Raw genomic sequence first — 24,257 nt, forward strand, 5'->3', positions numbered from 1 at the left:
TGTAGGTTTTTAGTGTATACTTTTATGAAAGACAGTTTGGGTTAATATTGTATATGTCCAGTCTCCTGTGATTTCAAACTGGATTTGGACCAGGATCCAGAAACCTGTATCTAAACCTTACAACCTGAGCGGCAACTTGTTTGACAGTGACCACAAGCTTCCAAATCGTTGAAACCCTTTTACTATCGCGGACATATTTCAGCACTGCCATGCAGATGCAAAGTACAGCTTCATAATCATACAGCAATGATGATGAATCATGGCAGCCCTGGAAATAAAACAGCTTGTGAAGGCTCCTGCTGTTATACAACTGTTTTCAGAGCAAGCAAAGCCGTTTCTGAAGGGAAGTAAAGGAGGAGTGAGAGCATTTCTGCCACGTGTCTAACGGGACGTTTTCTAATGGAAGAACGCTCATCACACCAGGGGTTGTTTTAACCTTGAACAGAGGCAGTTTAATTGTTACTTTTTATTCTGCAGTGTTTGATTTGAATTAATCAGGTATACTGTAGAGTGTATGGTAAACACATCCATAAACTGTGTGAAGGGGTGGGAATTTATTCTGCTAGGCTGCCATAATGTTGTAATGAGAAGCCTTTTTTGTCTATTTTGAAAATTGCTGTTAAACCTTTAAAAAAAAAAAAAAAGTTTTTCTTAAAATGTGCACAGTTTTACAGGTTAAAGCTTTTCATATGTCAATACAATGCATTTATTGTGCTGTACCACACTAAACCACCATGGAGTTTACTATGCAGAATACTGTAATCGATCACTGTAAGTAATCCATAACATTAGTAATCTATACCAAGCCTGGAGACTTTGTAGATTGAATTAATTCTGTTGTTTGGTAATGGATAGGCACCTTTGTCAAAAAAGGTTTTCTTGTTCACAGATTAATAGCAGTTGTTTAATACTAGCTGGACATTTGGATTTAAAGGCATGGACATTGCATTCATGTGTCTCTTAAACTCTGATAGTGTTTGAAGGACAATTCCTCAGGTCTGCTGTTTAATTCCTTAAAACCCTGACATTAAAAATTCACATGTGACTTACTTTAATTTCATCCAGCAGGACCCCAAATTGACTGATGTGTCCAAATTACATTTAAAAAGGTGTTGCTACCAGCTGATCAAAGCATACACAAAGAAAACAACTGCTTAACAGATATGTGTTTCCTGTGCTGGTAAATGTCACTGTGAAAAAGAGTGAAATCAAAATTATTATTATTTTTTACATCGATTTTAAATAATTTTCTTCAGTCTATATTGCCAGATAAGATTTTCTTCAATGCATTTGGTTTTGTCTGCCAAAGGCATATAATGTACTGTAGTAACACAGTGGAAATGTCCTTGGATAAGATGCTGGCCTTCGCCACAGTGAATTCATTCAATCAACGTTTTTGCTTCAGGGAAAAAAGCATTTTGTGAAATAATAAGTTCATGTAATTAACTGAGGAAATGCAGAAAAGACATTTATTTTAGAAATAAAATATATCTGATGATCAAGCAAATAAAAAACAAATGCAGCTCTGAAATAGTTTAGTTGTGCCTCTTTTTAAATCCAGTACACATATGTTACTGCTACAATAATGTAGAGCTTCATACTGTGGTTAAAGCTCCTGTAACCATGTAAACACCTCACATGCTTTGTTTTCTATTCTCGTTGTCGTGATAATCTATTAACTAAATCTCACACAGGGTTATTTGTCTCCTAGTCAGTCCATGATGGTTTATAAGAAGGCTCAAACATCAAATTGTGCAACAGTGATCTGTTGTGTTGATTGCGAGTTTGTGAGAATAATTCAGCTCTTTGTTAACTACAGTCTGATTTCAATAAGTTATTAATTTAACACAGAATGCTTAAATTAGTAAGCAGGCATTATTGTAACTATAAAAATGGCCTTTCAGAACCATTTGGAATGTTGCATTGTCAGGGTTAGGGTTAGGGTTAGGGTTAGGGTTAGAGTTTGTACTGTAAATGTACTGTAGCTTTAGTATGTTAAACTGCAGTACCAGCACAGCTAAAATTGTGTCATTCTTTCAGTTGTTTTAAATTGACCCCATGTAACATAATCTCACTGCAGTTAATCTGCAGACACTTTAAATACACTGCATGCGTTAGGTAGAATGTTTGACATGCTTCCTCAGTCTGTCATCCGAGTACAGTGTCTGTCACATCTCAACAGATTTTATTCTGAACGTCTCAGTCAATAAGCCTGGCTTTCCAAGGCAGCAGTGCAGCCACTGGCTTTTCTGGGGTTAACTGATCAATCGTGATGTAGTTATCTTTATGTCTGGGCTCTCAGGCATATTTATAAGCCTCAACAATCAAACAGTCTTGTCTATTTTTATCACAGAGTAAAATTCCCAGTGGCATGACAATGCTGGCTGGGTATTCAAGATAGTGCAGCTCTCTTGCAGAGCATACACTGGAGAGTTTATTCATTTGTATCTAAGGGAAGTTAAGAACGCTATTCCTTGACGATTTCTTTTATTTTGTATTTTGTTGTCTTTATAAGGAGTGTATAATCAGGATTTGATCACTCATTCCTCTGATCAAAAGGACCTTTGCTGTTTACCTATTTGGCAAACGCATCTGGGGTCAGTATGCCTGCTATTATTCAACAGATACCTTGGGGAGGGTTTGATGCCCACAAGACAGATAAAACTTCAATCTTAGATCTCATCTGATGGATGGTACCTGTAATAGCTCTGTGCCTCCACACACCAAGCTGTACTGAAGTCCGACCTCCTGGTTGAAAGCACTTACCTATTGAACAAATCTTTCATACACTTTTGATTCTGTCAACACAAAGCAATGTTGTCGCATTTTTGCTATTAATATTGCCATACAGCAGATAGAAGACTGCCATTTGGTGCTTGCCTGAAGACATTCTCAGTATAGCGATAGAATATCTATTACTGTGCATGCCTAGTCTTTTATTGCATGTTTTCAGCACAGTGTTTAAAGTTCAGTGCACACATGACATTAAGCATTTGGTGTTGTTGTTGGTGGTGGCTTCATGTAATCTTATATAAGCCACAATTGACCTTCCGTACAGTATGTTGTGTTCTATATTCAGACAATCAGTAAATCAATCAATCAGATCATTTATTTGACCAAGTAAAGCCAACTCAAAATAGATTTCAAATTATAGTTATAGGAAACTATTCGGGGAAAAGGTCTCCAAGAAAGCTTAAATTATATTAAAATAATAACGGTAATCAGCAAGCCAGTTAGCAACAAGTCACACAGCGTAATGTGAAACCCTTATAGGGCAATGGGAGATTGGTCACGCTCTGTGTGTTACTGTGGTTCCTCTTTCCACTGGGAGACTGGTCATGCTCTGTGTGCTGCTGTAAAATCTTCCATAAACGTGGTGTTCACCTGTTGCAGGTGTTGGGATGTTGAGATTAAAAGATACGAAGGAACCCTGTGGTCAGCACTTAGATTTTCTTGTGTCTCTTACTTTCCCTTTTCCTGAAATGTCCACTGTTTTTTTGTTTTGTTTAAGATGTTTTATACAATCTTCATTTGCCAAACAATTTGCATATCTTTCCTAGTAAACATTTGGTGATTAGGAAATTGGCTACACTTGGAGAATTTGGAAAGAAACGAACACAGATTAGTTCCTTGTAGCAATGGCCAATGATATTTCCACAAAAATAAAAATTAACTTTAACATAATCACTGTGAAGATCAGGTTGGCATAATACTTTGAAGCAGTTGTTGTTTGCATGTGCAACTGCATATCATTTTCATAACATAGAAAATAACAATTTCTATGCTTTTTCCATCAATAACAGAGCACAGAATTAGATTAAATTATGCAATTTGAGATGCTATTAAAATGTGTTCGGCTGTTAAAGGTTAATATGAATGCTGAATGCATGTTCAGGGGTTGAGCATTACAATCTTTATACACTTTGGAAATCATTATATTGGCATTTTGACATTTGTCCAAATGAGTCGTAACAGGAATAGTGAATCTTTGCAGGGCGCAATGAACCTTTATGAACAGTCTTATATATCTAGATATTCAATTTATACTTAAGTAGACACACATGCAAATCAACTGGGTCGATGGCTTGTTCATAACTTTCAACACTCAATCATGAGACATATAGTGCTATAAAAAAGAAACCTAGTAATATTAGAAAATATTTATACAGAGTTTCATTTTAGTTCTTCTTTAACTGAGTCTGTAACTTTAAGTTAATTACAAGACCACCCAAAAGAGCAAAAGGGCAGCAGCAAGGCTGGTGCATGTATACAGTTCAGAGGCCTATATAACCCTCTAGGATTGCTTTCATTCAGCTCCCGAGAACAAACCTAAACAGTTGCAGCTGTTTGAAAGCTTTCCCCCCGCAGATCTCCTTGTCCATTTTTCTGCTTCATCCCAGCTCCCATTAAAGGTTCCAGGACGTTAACTAGTTCCATGTGTGCCTATCAAGGTGAATGGCAGCTGATTGCAATCACTCATACAGCAGCTGCCTTGTGAGCTCTTTAGTCCGTTAAATGGGGTGGGGCTCGGGGAGGGAACGCAAGGCTACTTTTGGGCTTGGGACTTGGTTTCAGGAGACTTGGTTTCGGGTCACTGCATGGCCAACCAGGAGAGACTTGGGGTTTGCTACAGCAAAGTTGTCTCAAACTACGTCTCCTGGTTTCTGGAACCAGGTTTCAAGCTGCTGTTACTGAAAAAGTGGCTTAGTGTTCCCTCAGCTTTAGACTGAACATTAGCAGATGAACCATCTATATTTAATGGAAAACATTAGAGAGACTGCTAGATTGATCGACAGCAGATAGATGTAGATCCAATATACTAACCATATGACATGATAAAAATATTTACCTAACAAAAATGATGATAATTGAAATTATTTAAATATAAATAAATACAACACTTAAAAATAAGTAAATAAAGTGTGAGCCCTCCCTTCAGTGATTAATGAAGTCACACTTTTAGCTTGAGAATGTTCCATTTTAATTATGATGATCTAATACATTTTCAGAAACACATTTTCCATGTTGGTCTACAGGAATAGAACCATTTTAAATGGGATTGATACAAGCAAATAACCACTTTTCCCTACCCAATCTACCTTCTGCACAATCAGTTTGCAGTGAATATATGCGATTGCCATCCAAAATCATGTTTTCAAAGTCATGATTGCTCATTATATACTGTAGGTAGTGTGAATAGGATTTTAGTAGCAGAAACAAGGACATTATTTTGAATAGATGTTTGCTATTAATATAACATGGAGGATAGAGTTGCCATCAGAGACTTTTCAAAGTTGGGAAAATGCATTAGAAATTAAAAGGTAATACAATTTCTTGTACAAAATCTACTGAAAATATGTCCAACTGGCATTCATTCATTACCATGGAAACAAAGCTGTGACATTCTGTTTGTATCTCTTTTTGTATGTATATTTAATTAACTAAAGCATGCTCTAGCTAGCCTATGCTTTTATGGAGCACAGCCTATTGAAAGCTCTTCTTCTGTATATTAATGTATTCTCATTAACCGCAGCTTTCTTGCCAGTATAAACAGACCAGCACATACAGTACTTCTAGAAAGGTACTTTAGAATAAAATAATGTCACTTTTAGGTGCTTATGAAGATGGAGGGTGCTGCATTTCCATTATCATTGAATTCCCCAGGGAATGGTTGATCCAGTGAGTTATTTAGTGTAGTTAATTAAAAAAAGGTAATAGTGCTCTTTGAGAACAGTATCAAATAAACACATATTCACAAATTAAATTAATTGTTCTTATTTTTATTCTTCTAACTTGTAAACATTACCATTCAAATAAACATAAGCTAAGAGGATCTAAAGCGTAACATAATGTGCAAACCTTGCACAATGCTTGTGCATTTTGCTATACTTACTGTTTTAGTTGTGTATGTGTGTACAAAAACTTGAATTTTGCACTTATCCCATTAAATAATTTTAAAACACTTGAAAGAGCTGTGCTAGAGACACTTGTGTGATTATTGCTTTGCTATCTCTTCATCTTTCCCCAAGCATTTAAGATGTCAGTGAGAGACTGACAAAATAGTACAGAGTAGTGACCTACCCTGTCTTTTTAATGCTAAAGGCTTCTTTTTGTCTTTAATGACTATACCTGAGTTCAGAACTCAGACAAGCCCTAATCTTGTACTGCATTATTTTCAGTGATGCCAGACGTTCCTGGGGTGAGTTTGTAGTGATTGCTCTGGGCGTGCTTGAAATCGACAAGTGGTCATATGAAAAGCTACCCAGGAGGTGTAGTCTTTCTTGTAGTGTATATTTTTCCTGTTGAATAGACCCGTCTACTTTGCAGCATGATGACTGGCTATTGATGCTCAGTGGAGAAGCTGAGAAACTCTTTCCTTTTCAGCACAGTCCATGTGAATGTATCACATATGCACAGCAGTACTAAGTGCATTTTTCATTTCATGGATGCACATGGCTCAAAATGATTTTTTTCACGAAGTCATTTGGATATCCTATCTGCTAGAGTTGAAGCTGTGTGATGAAATGCATTAACTCGATCCACGATGTTCAAATGCATGTGGTGAGGTTTGCCGTTTTGCAACACTGAAATGCATTAGCTCGATCCACGATGTTCAAATGCATGTGGTGAGGTTTGCCGTTATGTAACACTGAAATGCATTAGCTCGATCCACGATGTTCAAATGCATGTGGTGAGGTTTGCCGTTTTGTAACACTGAAATGCATTAACTCGATCCACGATGTTCAAATGCATGTGGTGAGGTTTGCCGTTTTGTAACACTGAAATGCATTAGCTCGATCCACGATGTTCAAATGCATGTGGTGAGGTTTGCCGTTTTGTAACACTGAAATGCATTAGCTCGATCCACGATGTTCAAATGCATGTGGTGAGGTTTGCCGTTTTGTAACACTGAAATGCATTAGCTCGATCCACGATGTTCAAATGCATGTGGTGAGGTTTGCCGTTTTGTAACACTGAAATGCATTAGCTCGATCCACGATGTTCAAATGCATGTGGTGAGGTTTGCCGTTTTGTAACACTGAAATGCATTAGCTCGATCCACGATGTTCAAATGCATGTGGTGAGGTTTGCCGTTTTGTAACACTGAAATGCATTAGCTCGATCCACGATGTTCAAATGCATGTGGTGAGGTTTGCCGTTTTGTAACACTGAAATGCATTAGCTCGATCCACGATGTTCAAATGCATGTGGTGAGGTTTGCCGTTTTGTAACACTGAAATGCATTAGCTCGATCCACGATGTTCAAATGCATGTGGTGAGGTTTGCCGTTTTGTAACACTGAAATGCATTAGCTCGATCCACGATGTTCAAATGCATGTGGTGAGGTTTGCCGTTTTGTAACACTGAAATGCATTAGCTCGATCCACGATGTTCAAATGCATGTGGTGAGGTTTGCCGTTTTGTAACACTGAAATGCATTAGCTCGATCCACGATGTTCAAATGCATGTGGTGAGGTTTGCCGTTTTGTAACACTGAAATGCATTAACTCGATCCACGATGTTCAAATGCATGTGGTGAGGTTTGCCGTTTTGTAACACTGAAATGCATTAACTCGATCCACGATGTTCAAATGCATGTGGTGAGGTTTGCCGTTTTGTAACACTGTTAATCAGGCTTACAGCTAATCCATTGCTGTTTTTAAAAATCTTGAATCATATTTGTTCTTTAGACTTATATATCAAGATCTAAAGCCATACACATATTTATGCAAAATAAATTCTGTTTGATTCTTGATCAGTCAATCGTCTTTATAAGAGCTCATCAAGCATACTACTTTGGAAAACCAGGCAACTGAAATCACTTTTTTTAAAAGTTGAATTTTTGCATCAAAAATATATTTACCCACCAGCCGATGGGGTTAGGGTTGCAATGATGATGATGGGTAGCATTTTGTATTGAGTAATATAATATTTGAAGGATACTCACCCCAATGATTTATATGTACTTCTTAATTTGAATCCAGTAATATCAATACTCTGCAACTATGAGCCCGTGCAAAGCAAAATATTGTGCAAGCAACACAGATACCAGTACTGGGATTTCCCATCTGATGTTTGGGTGGTTACTTTTAAACTCCATTTGCTAGACTTTCAGTACAAAAGTATTAGAATCAAAATGACACCCTTTGTGTCTGGAAGAGAGCAGGGTGTATTGAGTTTGCACTACATGCCCCTATATCTCAACGGTGGTCTTCTGTTTTAATTCTCTAAATGTGTTACTTATCTTACAACTAGACAAGGGTTTTCAACAAGCCTGCACATTTCTCTGTATTTATGTCAATCAAGACACTGCTTTCTCACTGCTGTTGCCATAATGAAAAGATGGGTGGTGCTGTTTGTATCGTGGTCTTTGTAACTGGGCAGGACTTAAATGTAATGACTTTACTTTTTTCATGATCTGATTAAGCAATACACTCCACATATTCAACATTTTTACAATACAAAGAGATCCCTTTCTCTTCTGCAACTTAAGTCAGAACCTGTGCAGAAGGATTAATTTAGGTTTGTTTAGTGGGGTGTGTCCACAGAGATTTGCAACCTTATATTCAATATCTATATATTTGTATAATTTTTTAAAACCATAGTGTACATTGCACCATTAGTAACATAGTGCAGTCACTGCAGTTATTTTCATAATTTGTGCATGGTATTGCAAAATACCAGCATTGAGTTTGAACTTCTTTTCATTAACACTGAACAGTAGCGTTGCTTTGTTTATGATAGAATTGCCTGTTATCTTTAAAGAATCTGTGTAGTTCAGGATCAGTGCTTGTACTGTTCAATTGTTCATTACAGTAATTTGTGCGTTTAAGACTCAAGAATAAACGCAGACAATACTTTCCTCATTTCTGTTAAACATGAAAATGCTACTGCTGCAAGAAAAAGTCAGTCACCAATCTAGTTCAGTCTAGCTAAAAAAGTAAGAATTATAAGCGCAGCACTTTCCTGCATAGTATGTGTTGCCTCTCAGTATTTTGCTTCATCCAGCTCCCCACCTCCTTTGCAGCTGTATGCTGTATTTCAGAAGTGTAGTTTTTCAGTCCATCTCGTAGGGATGTTGCAGAGTCTAGCGCAGAACAAAGCATGGCTTTTTTATGACACATATGTGCAAAATATCTATTTTCCATACTGAAGGTATCCAATGATTTTTCTTCCTCCCGGAATTAAGACAAAGCCACCTTTTCAATTGAGGGTGGCTCTCTTACAATTGTCTTTAACATATCTGTTGCCTTGATTCTTTGTGAGCATACACATGTTGTCCAACAGAGGGCTCTTAACTGGGGTGTAGGCTACAGAGTTACACCACATGTCCATACTACTGCATTAAGGATGCTGTATCTGCACACATGACCTGCCGTGCTTCAGTTGCATGAAGAGACTTGACAAAAAAACTCAAGACTTACCGTGGCTTTGTACCTGTACTAATATGAAAATAATAAATGTCAAAAGAAATACTACAAAATGGATTTTAGATGAGGTCTTCAGAGGTAAGATGTTATTGCAATAACTCACAGGAGTGTTATTGTTGCAGCCATTGATATTCACACATCAGATTCAAGTGACACGACATTTGACAGCATACATCAGCCCCTCCATCATCCTTTTCCCTCTTTTCTGTGGAAATGGCAGTGGACTAAATAAGATTTTGTTTGTTATTGAATGGCAAGCATCAGTATCTGTGCTAATATTCCCTCTTACACAGAAGTTTGCCATCCTGCAACTCACTGTATTTGAAATATTTAGTGATCAATACCACATAGAGAATATTTAAGAACTACATATATAAATGGGACTATACATTTTTCTACTGGAGTTTAATGAAAATTGAAATACTTAAAAAAAAAAAAAACAATAAAAAAAAAAGTTGTGAAGTCGCCTTCTCAGCATTTTTGGAGGGCACTTAAAAAAAAAAAAAAAGGTCACCCCTGAGATCAGTAGTAAACAGCTATTAATTAGAAAGCCAAGTAAACTTATCAAGTCTTCCATTCGTTGTAACTGCAATGCAATATTATATAATGTAGGTGTTTTTGAGACTGGATAAAGTAGGACAGTCAGACAAAAAAACGAAAATGCTACACAACAGGTTTGAAATTGCATGTTGTTCAATTTGCTGAATGCATGGAAATCGTACAGCTGATAAAATAGTATGTGACAAACTTAAACATGGCAAAAGAAGAATGAGCTGCTGGAGGAGGAGAGTGTTTATAGCCTGAAGTAGAAAACATTTTGTTTGAATGGAGTACTTTGAATGACTTTAATACATATTGTAGCATGTTCTACATCAGTGCAACACAGCAGTGCTCTTGTAAAGTATGGGTATGCTTCTGATTACCAAAACATAAAGAATGTATTTCTACAGCTGGAAGTTTAATGCAATGCATCGTATGCAACACTAAGATGTTTTGTTTACTGGTTATTAGTTTATTTATTTATTTATGTTGCTTTTTAATTGATGCAAGCAGCCCTGTTTAATATTTTCTTTTAAATTTGAAATAATACAGCAAATTTGTAAAAGCCAATGCAGCTGCAACTGTTCACTAAAGCAAAGAAAATATGTACTTGATAAGCTAAAATAAAATAGGTTAGTACAGATGTGATGCAGGATGTATAATTTGATTTTACGCTCTGCTAATTATTACTATAAATCCATTCAAGTACCATTCATCTGTACCTCTGTATTATAAATTTTAGATTTTGATTTTGATTTATTTTGACATTGCACTTAAATTTACTTGAAACAATTATTTACAAATTTGAAAAACAGAATATTTTCTAGCAATTTAACTAAAAACAAAAAACAACACTGTAAACATATTAACCCTTTGCGGTCCTATGTGGGACCAGGTCCGACATTACAATTTTCCCTTTCCAGTCCAGTGTCGGACCCTGCCCGACATCATCAAAAACAGATAAAGCACAGGTCTCAAGTCATTTTTCTCTGTAAGAAGCTGAGAAAACTTTTCAATGGCTGAGTGAGACAGATAGGAGCCGAATAAAACAAGTGATCAGAAGAGCATTTATCTATATGCATGTCTATAAAGAGGTATGTGAAAAATACAGCAAAAAAGGGATGGTGCTTGGCTGAAGATACAGTACTGGATGTCCTTTTGCAATTCAATGCCTTTTAAACCTGTTTTACTCTGGAAAAAAAAAAAATTAAACATCTTGTGTAAAATAAATAACGTGTGTAAAATAAACAGCGCGTGTGAAAATAAATTGGACCTGACGCGCCTGACAAGCTCTCAGTAAGTGGACTGCAAAGGGTTAATGGAATAAAATATTGCAAACATGGGTTATTTTGAAACTAAACCTGCACATTCTTCTTTATGTATCAGTGTTGAGCATGTAGGAAAAAATAAATAAATTAATTAAAAAGTATTTTAAACACTGTGACCGGGATGGCTGGTGGTGACATCAGACCAGGAAGTAAGACAGACAACAGTGCTGGTATTGAATGCGCTGGTGCACAAGTTTTATTATAAATAAAAGATTTAAACAAAAAGAAAAAACACTCAGACACCATAATAAATGTCATGTTGGCCAAAACAGACAGACACTAAACAAACACAATGCGACAAACCCAAAACAAGTAAAGTGCTGATTTAAAGTCAGCACGAATACAATTGTAATTCTTTCTATACCTCTCAACTCTCATTCTCACCTCACCGAATACCCAACCCTGAGTGAGTGATTCATGATCCTTTTATCTACAGCTGTGCCGGGGCTCGCTGGCTAATTAATCATTCACTTGAATCCTGGCACAGTCTGCACGTGAACTCATTTGTGCAATCCCTGTGCCCACATACAAACACACACTTTACTCTGCATGTGAATTGATCGTGCAATCCCTGTGCCTAAATACAAATAAACATTTTAAATCACCTGTGCTACATAACCCACACACCGTGCACCACTATATACATACATCTAAACAATAAAACACCACATAAAACATAAAATACGCAGAGGGGCGGGGTCAAAAAGGGGGGAGCGGCTTTTACGCCAGTGTGACCTATACAATGATTTTTATGGTACTTTTAATTAGTATGACAGATCTTAAAGTACGTGACATGCACAATATAATGATTCTAGAAAATGTTTAAAATCATAATGTTTATAACAGGTATACTATAATGCAAAATAGATATTACTTGAATGTTCATGCCTGAGTTAATGTTCCAGTGGACAGTAAGAATGTGGAAACAAAGATGACACATGGTACCTGTAGTTGAGACATCTATTATCATTTCTCCAGTAAAGAATAGAAACCAAAGCTTTTGGCAGAATCATTCATTAAACTTGTAATGAAACATGAAATGACTTGTGGAATTGAGGACCTAACTAAGAACAAAATGAGTAATGTTGCTTAACTTAGACTTAAAAAATGAGTGGCCTCATGAATTTGACATTTTTTATTGATAAAGATAAAAAATAGATGAATCCCACAAGACCCAGGAAATAACACATTTATCATCCATGACTGGGTTAGACAGAGACCAAAAGATCATAAATGGCCGTTTCCAAACTTACGTATGATCAGAGTTTATCAATGTTGCTCACACCATTTACTTTTACAAATGCATGCAATCTACTGGGGAGAGTGGCACTAAATGACGGTGGCAAAAACTCATTTGTAGGGACCTATTGGAAATAAGGTCCAGTGGTCCTAGGGTTAATACCCAGAAGACTAGTATGGTCAGTACAGAAGACCAGCATAGATCTCTGTTGTGAAGCCAGTGAGTAACAATCTTTAACTGTCAGGCTCAGAACAGTCTTTAAAAAAAAAATTAAAATCTTGGACCATTAAACAAGGAAAGACCGAGACACTTGTCATATAACAGCCATAACTAACTGGTACTTGTAGTGTACTAACAGACAACTGTCTCCTTCCTGTAATAGAAATCTTGATTCTGTCTCTGATATGATCTCCTTTTACACCCAATGTGCCCTATCATTATCACTTAAATCATCAAAATGCACTAAGAAGACCATTTTTGTTGAACTCTAGTAGATCATCAATAATATGTTGAGATGTGTGCACTGAACTAAGCTTTCTAGTTCAAAGATGTTAACAATTTGTAAAGATTTTTTGCTTTCCAGAATGTCAAAACATTTTTAGATCCCGTAAGGCATGTGTATTAACGATCTTATTAAGTTCAGCAAAAGGTCCTGGACGCTCTCCCAAACTTTTTATTTAAATGATTTATATAACACCTGTAAAATATAATTGATACCCCAAGGAGTTCTCTTCGATTCTTCAATTATTCAGACCCTGCATATGTTCCATTCCCAAATTCCCCAGACATATTTCAAGCATTATCACGTCCAATGAGCATTGATTTTGTGGTCAGCCTTCAAGTGCTGATGGGCAGTTTTTTTATTTATTTATATAAATCAGCCCAGGTGGACCAGATATGACTTATTTATAGTCAGCAAAAATTAAAGAAATGCTGACCACACTTACTGTCAATATGCCTTGAGGAACGGTATGTAGAACTCATAACAGTCACAGCGAATCCGAACAAGGCACAGAGTTCCATAGTTCTGTAATTACATAAACTGTTCAAAACCCACTTCACCTATTGGTTCAACTATTTGGACTGTTTAACTTATAATAAACATATGTTTATTTGCTGTAATGCCCAGGCAGTTGGCGAAGTGCCCAGCTGCGGGAGGCAGATGCCAAATTAGCTTTGAATTGTATGTCATTTCGACATCTACCCTGGCTGGTCAGCTGACAGCCACCCGGGCAAGGAAAGATTTTTAACAGATACAGTATAATACAAATACAGAGTGAATTACCTTTGTTGCCTTTAAGCACCACCAAGCCACCCATTGTAATGTATATTTAAATTACTTAAATACTTTCTGACAACGCTATAGCAACAGAACTAAACAAAATATCAATGCACAGTTTATTTTCATCATGGGTTAGATATAGAGGTAAGAGTAAGTGGGGGGTGGGGGGTGGAGAAGGAGTGGGCTCTGGAAGCAGGGGAGCAGAGGGGGGGGGGACAGCTAATCTGCTGGTGGTGGAGGAGCAGAGGGGGCAAGAGGGGGTGTAGGGAGAAATGATGGTCTGGATATAGGAAGGAGAAGAAAGAACAACCCAAGCCCGGTCAGCAAAAGCTGCTGTTTTTTATATTGTGGTCGAGGGATTAACAGGCTATCTGATACTTAGTTTAACCCTCGACACATTCTGCACAGGGTTTCTCATATTCATGGCCAATAGACAGTCAATACACCATTGGCTGCTGATCATGCATTCTCACAAGTTTATCTGTATTGGGAATTGAAACTCCATCCATGCTGTAAAACAACAACAACAAAACATTGTTTTACAACAAACACAACACAGTACATTTCAATAACAATAATCCAAAATAAACACAGGGGCCGGGTGTACCCCATCACAGCCTGATACGTGAGCATTAGTACCCTATTCTCCCAGCGGGTTCGCTAGGATGCCACACAGAATATGGATAAGCACTATACGTAAGCATTAGTACCCTATGCTGCCAGTTGGTTCCATGGATTGCAACACAGATTTTGCAGACCATATTAATACTTTCTAATCATTTAGCTTGCATTTTTTATTACCTAATGTCTGCTCATTTACACATCTTGAAGAGGCCTGTTCCATTTTATTTGCAAAATTTCCTCTGCTTATTATGAAATTATGAGTTTTTGATCTCTGGACTTGAAATTGGCAGTTGTCACTGCTGTACTGGAGCCAGGAGCTGATATAATGCATATTTTTTATATACTTCCCAAAAAAATCCCAAATAACAATTAATAGCAAATTGACTTGTGATATTGTCATATTCGTTAAGAATACTCGTTTGTAGTTGTTGCTCTGCATGGGCCTCAAAATTATGCTAATAAACCATTCATTAGATGCATTTTAGAGGGTCTACTCATATGGTGTTTTACTAATGCCTATAACAATCTACTGCGAATACCAAATCAGGGGTAAATTAATCAATCAAAATATTACAAATGCTTTTGGCAGAGTTTTGCCCCATATTTCTAATAGATTTGAACATACTCTTCACATATTTTCTAGAAAGATCCCCCATACAAAAGCCCATGTGCTTAACTCCTTCAATGTGAAATCATGCCATACTTTTGTTTGTCCTGGGATAGTGTCACTTTAAGAATATTTAACACATAGTAATATTATACTTTTTACTTCAGTAAATGACCATGTACATTAAGCATTCTTAAAATATTTTCATGACAATAAATATAAAATAAAAAAGGATATCATTCTCCCAGTGCAGATTTAAAAAGACAATTTTGGGTAACACAATTATTCTGGAATAAAATGTTTCTTAAGACCCAAGCCTTCTTTGGTATCATGATTATTTGCAAGGACACATAACTCAAACACCAAGGACACCTTGCGGGTGCTGCTAAAAATGCCTTCTTTAAAATGTAATCTGAGAAACCAAATTGAGCCCAGGGTAGATCTTTAAATGGCTTTTTACTCTGGTTTTATAACATATTAATGCTATTTCTTTTGCTTCCAGTTGTGCTGCTTGATACCACGTCTGTGCTGGGAGAGCTTGGATGGAAAACATACCCATTAAATGGGGTAAGATACAAAGATACCTGTCATTTTCTTTGCGTCTACACCTAGCAACCTGTCAAAAATCACAGATGGGCAGAACTATATTAATATAAATTAAGCAGTGCCATTGCTATGTGAATGTAAGGATTTGCATTTTGCAAGGTGGGGAAAACTATTGAGCAAAGGTGATCAGACTTTAGAGCTATGGGTGCATGTGATTTGCATATTTAGTTAGTGAAAAGTAATTTATCAAATATAGTAGAGGGAAATCATTGGAAAGGTGCATTCCCCTCCTAATTAAACATTGTTAAAGACCCAAGCTGTTCTACATTCTCATTCGTTCTGTGAAGAATACCATACACGCTCTTCTCACAGAAAGACAACTCTTTATTTAGCAGAATCATTTGCTTTTCTTATTAACTATGCCAATAAAAAACAAAAAAACTGGTTTGTACACGCTCTGTACACCTGTACCAACTGTGAGTTAGTGCATTTGAAAATCTCAAAAACTCATCTTCAGTGGAGACAGAAAGCAAAGCTGCACATCCCAAGTAGTCATTTACTAAGTTCAGCTTTAAAAAGAGACGTTTTGTCAGCAAACATTATGATTCTTCTAACCATGTATCTTCAAATGTTTGAGTGATCTTTAAGAAATATTAAGGTTGTGCAGGTGTGTTTAATGTATCTTATTTTATCACTATGGAGAATCTGTCTCATTCTATCACTGTAGAAGATGCTGGACCTAATGACTTGACTCATGTTTGTGTGTGTTTACCAGGACAGTTCCCTTAAGGATTGCGGACTTGGGCCAGCGTTATTGGAAGAAAAGCTGAACCCTTTAGATCTTTACGTATGAATAACACACAATAACGAGATCAAAGCTTTCTTTGTAACTATAAAGAAATGCAAATTAATTACTACTGCTTTATTGCAATTAGTTAACTCGTCTTTCTTAATATAAACAGAATTCTGCCAGCAGTTCAAAGCAATGCCCTAGCCCTACAAGGTCCCTGTTGATTCATGTTTTGTTTAACTACTCCAATAAATGATACCACATCTCTCTGTTTGTCATCAATGGACTAATATGGCTACCGTTTAATCATCAAATAAAAAGCATAACTTTAGATCTATCACTGGACTCAATGCATTCAATTAAACCTGTGATTTCATCTGTTCAATTGCAACTGTGCAGCCATTTTAAAGACTTAAAGACAAATATTTTATTAATTGTGTCCCTGAGGTATGCAGAATGCATTAGGATAGATGACTAATATTGCAATGCCCCAAGGTAAACCACCCTTCACTTTGTTTCACATTTGCTTTAATAATACAGTACCAAAATGACTTGCAATTGATGTTGGATTTTAATCTAGATGAGCCTCATCAGAAGTTCATGACTCGTTAGAGATCAGAGTGCAGCACGTTAACCCTGTCAGGCCTGTAATTCAGAAAAATCAATCATCATTATGGTGTCTAGCATATAGGCTTAATCAGTGTTTTCGGTATTATTTCAAGCTTTTGAAAAAAGGCCTGCTAAGCCATTTTAAAAAGCAGGATTAATTCTATAACTAGAAGCACTCAAATTGCACTCTGATTGCAGAAAACTGTCAGCTCCAATTACCATTTCTGTAGGACTATCTTTAGCTCCCTGTACTGTATTAACAAGACTACAGCAATATAAGGTTATAAAACTTGTAACCTTTTCCTTTACACATTTAATAAATAATCCTGTAAATAACACTTTGAAGTGCAAGCAGAGCCCATTTCAACCACACACTTTAAAAGAGATGTGCTAAGCTTTACTATGAGTAAACAGTGTAACAGACTTTGATAAGCGGTAGTGCCAAAAAGTATAGACGCCTTTATCTTTTTAATGCAAAAAGCTCCAATTTGAGTTTACATAACCACTTATATATGAATATTCTTCTCAACAATTAAGCTAAGAAGTATTGTTTAAAGCTTCTGAATTTGAAATTATATACATTTTTAGTTTGCAGCCTTTTACAGTGAAAATTAAACAACATAATTAGCTTTTCATTATTTTTTGACATTTGACATATTTATTTATAATTTAAAGGCAGATGTTTAGCACAGTAGTTATTAGCATAATACAAACTACAAGTGTCAGAAGTAATTTTCCTATACAATACTGTACATACATTTCCACAGTTGTAATAATATCAAGGTGGATTAAAACATACCTTTAGGCACCACTGTATTGTCTTCTTACCAATATAAAATATGAAGGTGGGGATGTGTGAGTGTCTTTTCACTCAAAGCTATACAAGGGCAGCCATTGCTAACGGAGCCCATTGGCCTCGTTTTATCCATTTGTCATGTCTAAAATTCCAAAAGAACCACTTTGAGGTCTTTATAGGGTCTCCAAGGACATCTCAGTAAATATCACTGCAGGCATTAACAGATGGAATGCACACCGCTCACAAATGCTGGCAGATTGTTTTTCAGTCCCGCCTAGATGGCTTCAGGCTTCTGTAAACCCTGGAGTGAAAACAGTATTGTGCGGAGGTTTTTATTATTTTTATTTTTTATTCTGTATCAGAGTGCGCTTCTCGCAGGGTAACTTTGTAACCATAATACGCAAGCATTGTACCCTATAATATTATGACACATCCAAACCAAGTAAAATCTAAAAAATACAGTAAAACTTTTATGGCAATAAAATAATGGGTATGTGTTAATATCAAGTTCTAACATAATTACATATAAATGATACTAAAGATACCAATAGCTGCTTCAAAAAGGGACTATGGGCCTCATTTACGAAGGGGCGCTAAATGTTATGTTGCGTGATAATTGCAATTAATGTGCACGTTAATGATTCTGTATTTATTATAGCATGTGATACTTGGCATATTGTGGCGTGCACTAAATTTAGTGCTTCACACAATGGTAATGGAAACTTGTTGTCTTTCCGAAAGGAGGCTCCACCCATCAATCTCATATGTTACCAGTTTGACCAGTTAAATAGGTCCCTCTGCCCACAAACCCCAGTCATTTCTTTGTTTGGTCCTCCTCCTCCCTGCCTCCACCCTGCAGCGTGCCTTCTCTAGGGGGAAGGTGGCCCCAAGTGCCACTTGTGCTGCCCGCTGGCCGAGCCATTCTTAATCACTGTATTGCATTCATCTCAGCTTGGCCAACATAGGGGCGGCTATCGAGCTCCAATGGATAAGGCCATGGACCAGATTGTAATGTGAATGTATCATGTATCTTTTGGTTATCATGATCATGTCAGGCATAAGTGTTTGCCAATTGTTCATGTGCCATTTGCAACCAATAAACTGTTATTTTTACTACTAAGTGGATGTCTTCTTTCAGAATAATGAGATGAGCTGTATTCATATGGTATTTACTAAAGGACGTTAATTTCAATGGTTGCATTAAAGTGATCATTTCTTAGTGCGTATGGAAACTAGGCTTTAACCACTGATAAACATGTTGTTTAAACCTCTTTTTACTGACTTGATTTGTTTGATTCATTCAGTTTATTCAGTTTATAAAAAACGAAAGCCCCCCCCCCCCCCCCCCCCAAAAAAGAAAGATTTACATAAAACTCGAAAACAGCTAAAAATAAGCACCAAAAAATACAATTAATAAAACCTGAAAAACAGAAGACCTAAATATAATGGAGGAAATAAAAGAGTATTATATTTTCCTTTCAATGGAAATCTCAAACAGTAAAAATAAAAATAAAAAAAGATGTCAGAGTATATAAGTCTCAATATCTAACTTACTGTATGTGCCGCATATAACATTTTTAACAGCACTGAAAAAAACACCGGCAAGCTGTGAAAATGTGAAGTAGTAAACAGCAGCAGTATGAAATACCTTTTTATGACTTATGTTCGGACACTCGGCACTTTTCTGGCACACTTGATAACAGCGCTCATTACGTGATCCCATATTTGTGGAGGGTATAGCGCCACACATCATCATTAACCTTTTCCCTGCATTACAAGGCCAAAAAAGTGTCCCTTGGAATCAGCTATGAATTATAGGCTGCCCCACATATAGAGCATGGGGAATGCTGATATGAAACTGGAAACAGCAGTACTTTTTGTAAGACAAAGCCTAGCCCTTTACACAGGGGATGAGTTAAGCAGCTGAGAGACCCAGTGGTGATGTGGTTGAACTATGTCTTCATGTGTCTTTACACCATGAAAACCCAGAGAACATGATTGTGTCGTGTAGGTCATTCAACAGCTTCAGAGACGTGCCTAGCAGAAGAGCTGGCAGGGTGTCTGACTGATTAAACTGTCGAACCAGGCTGCTCTTTCCAGACCAGGCAAGCTGTGTTGCAGGTTTCTATTTTAGAAGGAGATGTTGGATAAAATCAAACAATTAAGAAACATGTAGGAGACAGTTCAAAACTTCTCCAGGCAAACATTTCTATTCATGGTGTGTGTGTGTGGGGGGGGTTTAAGGTGAACAAATTGATTAGGATTTCAGCATAATACGAATTCTCAACAGAATTTCTCTCACAGAATGCCAATGAACAAAAATCACCACTACATAACCAGGGGAAATGCAATATAAAATATATCTCTGGTACGTCTGATTCAACAGCACTTTAAGTATAACAGAACACCAGGCAGTGTTTACAAAAAACAAATTCATGTACCTTACCTTTCTTTTATCATATTATATAACATCAATGTAAAATATAAAATGTAACCTCTGATTAAATTCAACAAAGAAATACATATCCCAGCACGTACAACAGTAGCTCTTAAGGTGGGCCCACGGATATGTGATCGATCGGTTTGCTGCTTTCACATCATATTGTAATTGAGAGTTTAGAAGAGTGTGCCAGTTTTACACTCTGGATATGAACACAGGCCTCCTTACTGTACAAGGTACAATAGGTAGGTAAAACAAAGACTTGGTAGCTCTTTTTAAAAGAACATTAAAAATAAAAGTATAGCGGGTAAGATAAGAGTATGGCTGCCTAGTACAAGGGGTTGGTATTGTGAATTTTGTACTTTTGCATAAATAGGTAGATTGGTGCAAGAATGGGTAGGTATAATTATACTTTGCAAAGATTTGATTCCTAAATTATTTACATTTATATCACTAAAGAAAACACAACATCAAACAGCAGTTGGCAGTGCCTCTAGATGTTATAAAACAAGTTTCAAGTGTGTCACAGATTTTTGCGTGTGATGTAATAACGTCTTGTGCAGTATCAGTAACGATTGATGATATGCTTTTGAAATGGTTAAGAGTGTTTGACATGTATTGTAAAGCTCTGAATAAGCACAAGTACTTTTACAAACAGATTTAGAATAAGAAGCACCTGGGTTAAGGTACAGGCACCTGCTTTTATTGAATTATTTAGTAGTTTAAAAAAGAAAACAACATGCATGCATTTCTTTGATGTGAAATGCTTATTTTAAGCTACAGCTGTTGCCAAAAGTTTTGCATCACTTAGAATTTTAGGACTGAGACACCATTCAAAAAGAAAACTATATGAACATATTTGTTATGTTTTATTTAGCATCATGTAATAAAAGAAACTACAAAATGATATCTACCGGAAGCCATAACAGTAGCACAGTATTTCATGTTAGATTTCGAAATGCCACATTTTTCAATTGTTGAAAATTTTTTCAATTTTCAGTTTTTCGTTACATATATGGAAACCTACAAAGCAGTGTGTAATTCAATATGTTTACATAACCCTATTCAGCAGGCTTCATCTGACATTTTGAAACAAGATTAGTTCATTCTATAAGGTGATGGTAAACTTTTGGCAATAGCTGTATATGATAAATCATTTTTAGCATTTATTGTATCCTGTAACAAACAAAGCAAACAATCAAAAAGTATATTATATTACATTAACCTGAATGAGCAGCGCAAGTAGGAGTGGGCACAGCATAACTGAAGATATTATAAACACTCACCATATCAAGTTTGTATGGCGTATTGGTCTCTCGCCCATAGTGTGACAAAAAGGAATATGCGTTCTTTATGAGTATTTGCTAATTCCTTCACTTTGATTTCATCTGTTTTCCAATGAATGGCTACATTTGTTCAGCTTGTACAAATCCGGCCGCTGGAGGACAAAGCCCAGCCCTGCAGGTGTCCGTGTGAGCGCACTAGGCGCCTGGCCAGTAGGGTCAGCTGTAGCATGATGAGGAGAAACAGTACAAACCGACAGGATCACCAAGGCCAATGTACCGCTCCTGCCGGAATCTCCAGCGAAGACCGATGACTTTGCACAGCCAGGATACAAACCTGTGCTTCCCTGACTGTGCACCACACGGACGTGTTTTTACCAGGTGTGCCACTCGGGGACAGCATTGTCTACATTTCGTATCATTTAATTTCTTACCTCTTTACTATCCCTTTATGTGTGTTATGTATGATTATTTGTTGTTGCCATTCTTAAATATTTCAGGTTTTTTTTTTTAAGTATTTCTCATATATAGTATTTTTTTTGCTTGAATACAAGTTACATATCGGTACATGGATTCGCTGTACCCTCATTTACATTTGTTTCCGTATTTTGTGTAAAATCTTAGGTTGCCATCTAGAAAAGCTAGTTTTGAAGTGCAAGGCAATATATTTGATACTGTTGTTTGTGTAGTCCTTCCATCACACTAACAGAAATGCTTATTATAATTCTGAGATATAACAGTTTTGCTGATGCAAAGCAATCTAGTTGGCTAATAATTCTTAGTCCCCCAATAAAAATTCCTAGAACTGCCTGTAGCTTTAAATGATAGAAATGTGCAACATATCTATTCCAAACTGTGAATCTTTCTTAAACACAGCCCACGGTACTTGTAATACTTTTGAGCCAGCGAAAAACATTACTGTCACAATTTCAACGCCCGGCTCACCATGATGACCTTGAAGCTTTCATTCACCGTACTTAAACAAACACCATGTAAAGTAATACATAACATATGGGCTGCTAAGCAAATTAATTGGGCATCTCAGGGTTCAGGTATATATTGACAGCCACTAATGATTCATTGCAATATTTACTAAGTGTAATGAATGAATTGTTATTTCCAAATAATACTAGGGTAGTAAAAAAAGATAAACAAAAATTCACAAAACCAACTGGCGTATTTTGCATCAAAGACATGTCCTTGTCATTTTAAATGAAGTTTGTGTGTGTGTGTGGGATGAAAGATTTTCAAAAGGAGTAAAATAAGAACGAGGTCGCAACATGATGTTTAAAGCCTGGTGAATGTAACCACATCACTTGATTTATATTGTTAAAGCATCAGCAGGTGAATACACAACTCATTTAATCTAAACCCTTTGAAAGCCATACACTTAGTCACCCAAATCAGCTTTTAGAAATCACTTTGCGACCCAGTAATCATGCTGTATGTGTTTTCTATTTGATTTGAAATGCACACTGTGAATCACCGGGACAGGTCTAATGGAGATTAATATCTCACATGAGATGTGTTACCAGTGGAATCTTGCAGAATGATAACTTCAGCTTGCTTCCCTTTCCTTTTGATTCAACTAACTAAAACATGTGGCTATTGTAACATAGAGATACTGTTTGGCTTCAGGGAGCTCCTTTTTTCTCCTGCTGTTCTGGATCGCCTTGTCATTTTTTCTTCTTGCTATTTGATTCCTCTATTGCAAAATCAGAAGGCTAATCTGAGGGCACTGCCACACAGTTCCACGCTTTGAAAAGGTAATAAGAAAAACAGAAATGTAAAGATTTCAAATAACAATGCACTCTGTTTTCCAGTTTCTAGTTACAATAGTTGGCCCTCCTGAAGGTAAAGCTAAAAACATTTGTATTATAATTGTTGTATTATGAGCCATGTGACACATTCTTTTTTTCTGTTGAAATAAGACTGTCTCAGCTGAATGTCAGATTGAAGAGATTAAATATAACCTAACGGGTTGTGATTCAATTTGACTCTGCTCTGAAGCAACAGAAAGGATGTGTGCTTTTGAAGAGGCATTGGATGAAAAAGAGCCTGCTGTCAGCGTTTTATCTTAATCTAAAACATGAAAGGCATTTTTTTTTTATAATAATCAAAGCTGTCACATTGATTTTGAGTGACATTGATAGCTTATTAACAAGGTGCATTACAAAAATAACACTTGGTTTGGAGGTAAAAATAAAATATTGAAGTTTGTTTCTTGGCAATAAGAAACACACTTCAAATAATAAATAAAACCCACAAAACATTCTCAAATCTGACAGCTGAATATATCACATTTATAGCTTCTGCTGAGAGCACACGTGTTGATTGAAGAACAACTTGAGTGAAAATGACTATATATTAGTGGGTAAAAAGTTTTGAAAAATGATACTTTGGTTTATTTAAACTTTACTGCTGAGCAAGCATGGTGGCCTTGGCAGCTTCAATGATCAAATGTCACATTTTCTATCCTTTTGCTCACAATCTCAAGTCATTTTTTCATGCCAACCTTTGTTATTGTAGTTGTCTTACTTATAGGTGAATAACAGATTGCTCTAGAATATGTATGGGCTAGAGATGAGATGTTTTTGTTTAGTTCATATCAGGTTGATTTGGGTATTTCAGACTTTTAAATGGTTATTTGTTATGTCATTATGTATTCATTATGTCATTATATACAATCCCTTTAAAATAAGCTGCAGCAATGAAATAACAATGTTTAAGATGAAGTGATT

General features: G+C 36.4%; 1 protein-coding gene across 1 annotated transcript in view; it reads left to right on the plus strand.

Moving 5' to 3' along the window:
• The window catches only part of LOC121321110 (ephrin type-A receptor 6-like), a 115,977-nt gene that overhangs the window by 6,685 nt on the left and 85,035 nt on the right, over positions 1-24,257 (plus strand). Inside the window, exon 2 of the mRNA XM_041260013.1 lies at positions 15,555-15,619. Coding sequence (XP_041115947.1) covers positions 15,555-15,619 — 65 coding nt within the window. The remainder of the gene's footprint in view (positions 1-15,554; positions 15,620-24,257) is intronic.

The sequence above is a fragment of the Polyodon spathula genome, chromosome 9 (assembly GCF_017654505.1).
Source record: "Polyodon spathula isolate WHYD16114869_AA chromosome 9, ASM1765450v1, whole genome shotgun sequence".
Classification (NCBI taxonomy): domain Eukaryota; kingdom Metazoa; phylum Chordata; class Actinopteri; order Acipenseriformes; family Polyodontidae; genus Polyodon; species Polyodon spathula.